We start from the raw sequence: 4,271 nt of genomic DNA, 5'->3' as shown, positions 1-4,271 counted from the left end.
ATACCTTTACTGAGCTTTAATGTCATGTAATATACCAGCCATTACACCCGAGAGGTGATAAAGGTATAGCCTCTGTCAATTTATCACAATCACGATAGTAAGAGAGTGAGAGAGTTCAAATAAGACAATAGTGACATTTTACCACATATAAAGCCATCGGCAAGGTATGCTGTTGTAGCGAATATACACGATAGGCAAAGACTCACTGCACAGTGACTTGACATGGTACGTAAAAAAAAAAGTTATCATTCTATTTTGCCTACAGTGCACCGTAAGATATATATTCAAACAGGAGTGCAGGAAAGCTCAAGCTCGAGCTTCACTCTCTCTCAATCAATTCATGATGCTTATTTTTTGACTGAAAGAGGCATACTGTACTTTACAAGATGACCTGGGTTTACAAATGGATCTGAACTAGCCTGGCATGTTATGACTCAAGTCACGATGCATTGACTCATATTTCCTATCCAACAAACAAACAGAGCAAGAGGATAATGTAAAATATATGTTTATCCCCAAAATCACTGAGAAATTTACCTCTGGTGCCCCGCAGTGGAAATGGATCATACCTCACATTCTCTGGAGCCTGAGATTGTGTATGTGTAGGGTCCAGTCCCATTAACCAGCACATCCATAGTTGCAGAGTTTGCAGGTTTGTAGTCCACATAATACTCTTGCAGAGGTGAGCTGAGAGTGCTTTCTGTTTCCCGCACATTTTTTCGCCGCTTTTTGACCATGGAGCGCTGCTGGAGCTGCTTAATGCTGTTGGGGTAGCGCTTCCAGGACACATAAATAACCAGGAGAATTATAGCCACCGACAGGAAAAGTGCCACACAGCCAGCAATAATCTTATGGAGAGACACATACTCAAAGTCCTGCTCTGGGGTGGTAGGGGAGACCCCTGAAGGAGACGGAATGATCGTAGCACTGCGAGTCAACTCCTCCTCAACCCTGGACAACGTGGGAAGGGGCAGGAGCTCAGGCTGAGATGGGATGTTGAGGGAGGCTGTGGTTGAGACAAAAGGGGTGGTGGGAGTGACCTTACAGATACTAAATGTCTCTACTGCATCGATCACTTTCTCTCCCTGGGCCTCCTTAGGCCCAGCACAAATCATAGTGGTCTCCTTGTTCCCCTTGAAGTTCCTCAGCCAGGCCACTAAGGGGCAGATGCTGGGGCTACAGTACCACACATTACCAGCTAGGCTGATGGTGGTGAGGGAGATCCAGGCATCCACTGTCTCCTGGGACATGTTGCTAAGCTTATTGGAGTCCAAGTTCAGGGTCTGTAGGTTGGGGAGACATAGGTACGTACTGGCATCCACAACTTGCAGTTCATTTCCAGAAAGGTCCAGTTTTTGCAAGGACGTCCACGTCCAGGTTAGACCTTGGTTTATTGACTTAATTCGGTTCCATTGCAAATAGAGTGCCCGCAGGTTGGTGAGGCGGGGAAAGTGAGAGAAGTTGATCTTTGAGAATTGATTGTGTTCCAAATGAAGTTCGATCAACTTGAGCAGCCCAGCAAAAGCATTTCTAGTCAGGCTTCGCAATCGATTGTAGCCAAGATCGAGGAACTCCAAATTGCGCAAATCCTGAAAAACCCGCATTGGGACAGTTTTCAGGGAGTTGGACCGCAAGTGGAGACTAAGCAACTTCCGCATGCCCTCAAATTGACTGGGCTGGAGGGCCTGCAGCTTGTTGTAAGAAAGGTCAAGATTGCGTAAGTTAGGGACAGTATGGAAAGTGTTATTTTGTAGCTGTGTGATCTTGTTAGAGCTGAGAATCAACTCCTTGAGCCTCCGTACCCCATGGAAGGCTTGGCTGTCCACTGTGTTAATGTAGTTGTGGTCGAGATAAAGCCAAACAAGCTGACTGAGGCCTGAGAACTGACTAGCTCTGAGATTCACTAAACTGTTGTAGCGCAGAGAGAGGCCCTGGCATCCCACAGACACATTGTTTGGCACATCCCGGAAGGCATTGGACTCACAGTATACTATTTTTCCATCACATCTACAGCTTTGAGGACAGGCTCGCTCACGAACACTGATTGGAGACGCTAGCAGCCAGCCCTGCACCAACAATGGGATCATGAGCCATCTACGTCGCATCAGGGATCCTGCAGACACGGGGAAAAAAGATAAGGACACTCAAAAAGTGTATGTTTATATCAGTATCTGTTAAAATGATCATGCTGAGAATAAACATGTTGACACTATGAATGAAGTGGGAGGGAAAATGTTATCTACTTTTCTGCACTATTTTCTTAAACAAGCTTTATCAACTTGTTTTAGGGGACCAGCAGGCTGTAGTCCTTCTCGCTTCTAGAACCGCTTACATTCAAACTAGCACTTGAGATGAGAATAAATTGGTTTCATCCCAGGGACCGGTGCCTGTCCACGGTCAGAGGTTGAGAAACACTGATCTGAATGAAAGCACCGTACCTAGGGGTTGTTTAGGGGAATAATGGAGAGTGGTTGTGGTACTGTGGTAAAACATCTAACGTACACTGAACAAAAATATAAATGCAACATGTACAGTGTTGGTCCCATGTTTCATGAGCTGAAATAAAAGATCCCAGAAATGTTCCACACTTACAAAAAGCTTATTTCTCTCAAAACTTCTGAACAAATTTGTTAACATCCCTGTTAGTCAGCATTTCTCCTGTGGCAAGATAATCCATCCATCTGACAGGTGTGGCATATCAAGAAGCTGATTAAACAGCATGATCATTACACAGGTGCACCTTGCGCTGGAAGCAATTAAAGGCCACTCTAAAATGTGCATTTTTGTCGCACAACACAATGCCACAGATTTCTCAAGTTTTGAGGGAGTGTTCAATTGGCATGCTGACTGCAGGAATGTCCACCAGAGCTGTTGTCAAAGAATTTAATGTTAACGTCTCTACCATAAGCTGCTTCCAACCTGCTTCAGAGAATTTTTCAGTACGTCCAACCGGCCTCACAACCGCAGACCACGGGTATGGTGTCAAGTGGGTGAGCGGTTTGCTGATGTCAACGTTGTGAACAGAGTGCCCCATGGTGACGGTGGGGTTATGGTATGGGCAGGCATAAACTAGGGACAGAGAACACAATTGCATTTATCGATGGCAATTTGAATGCACAGAGATACCGTGACAAGATCCTGAGGCCCATTGTCATGCCATTCATCCGCCGACATCACCTCATGTTTCAGCATGATGATGCACGACCCCATGTCGTAAGGATCTGTACACAATTCCTGGAAGCTGAAAATGTCCCAATTCTTCCATGGCCTGCATACTTTCCAGACATGTCACCCATTGAGCAAGTTTGGGATGCTCTGGATAGACGGGATCGACAGCATGTTCCAGTTCCCACCAATATCCGACAACTTCACACAGCCATTGAAGAGGAGTGGTACAACATTCCACAATCAACAGACTGATCAACTCTATGCGAGGATGCGAACACATTTTTTCCCCCCACAACGTTCCCTTAAGAGTCTAATTTGGTCATGAACTAACATTTTCATAGAAATGTTCCTGTGATGTGCAAGGAATGTTTCCAAGAGACCATTCCCTTAATGTCAAATATAACTTACCCAGAACGTGGTTACCATGTTCTCAGAACATAAGATATTCATGTTCTAGACAGGTTTCATGGGAACGTTGCAAAAATGTGTCCAAAAAAGATAATTATACATCATGTCATGTTACCAAGCCCATGATCAGTGAACTACTGATCCATTCATAGTTCTTTGTCTCTTGGCAAGTTTAGGAATACTCACACACAATGCTTTTAACATACAGTGTTCTCAATTTACATATTTGACACACATGATAACATTGTGCGTGTTCAATTCATCCGAAATTATTATTCAACATGTCCTCACCTGGAATTTGAACTCTCAACCTCTTGGTTCACATTACTTCGATCTTCCTGAATCCTGCTATACCACCATGTCTGTGTAAGGTACTGTATAAATGAATCTGATTATTCTCACTTCAATGATTTGATTTACTTATTTCAGCAATTTAAGAGCTTTCTATATAGTTGTCTGATGTTGGTGGGGCATGTTAACCTGTTTTAATGATACTCATGAATCACTATGATCGATAAAATATTTTCTTGAGTGTACTTTTAACAGAGCTGAGATTTACTCAGCACATTCACCCTACTGCTTACACCAATCAAGTTGTTTCAGATATACACAAGTGCCTATGGGAGGAGGGGTTAGGGCAGCGGTTCCCAAACTAGGGGTCGCGATCCCATGTGGGGTCTCCTGATATTAAAATG

The 4,271-nt window shown here is 44.1% G+C and overlaps 1 protein-coding gene across 1 annotated transcript; it reads right to left on the bottom strand.

Annotated features, from left to right (window-relative positions):
- Positions 1-273: 273 nt before the first annotated feature.
- On the bottom strand, positions 274-2,108 carry LOC106585565 (leucine-rich repeat transmembrane neuronal protein 4). Its single transcript, XM_014171933.3, has one exon. The coding sequence runs from the start codon at positions 2,103-2,105 to the stop codon at positions 564-566; it is 1,542 nt and encodes a 513-aa protein (XP_014027408.2). The 5' UTR covers positions 2,106-2,108; the 3' UTR covers positions 274-563.
- Positions 2,109-4,271: the final 2,163 nt, after the last annotated feature.

Source organism: Salmo salar, chromosome 24 (genome assembly GCF_965601325.2).
Source record: "Salmo salar chromosome 24, fSalSal1, whole genome shotgun sequence".
In the NCBI taxonomy this organism is placed as follows: Eukaryota; Metazoa; Chordata; class Actinopteri; order Salmoniformes; family Salmonidae; genus Salmo; species Salmo salar.
Note: the sequence above shows the minus strand (reverse complement) of the source record. Positions and strands in the feature narration are given on the sequence as shown.

What these genes read in the sequence shown, in the direction of transcription:
- LOC106585565 (XM_014171933.3), bottom strand. Translation starts at nt 2,105, where the DNA reads ATGCGACGTAGATGGCTCATGATCCCATTGTTGGTGCAGGGCTGGCTG.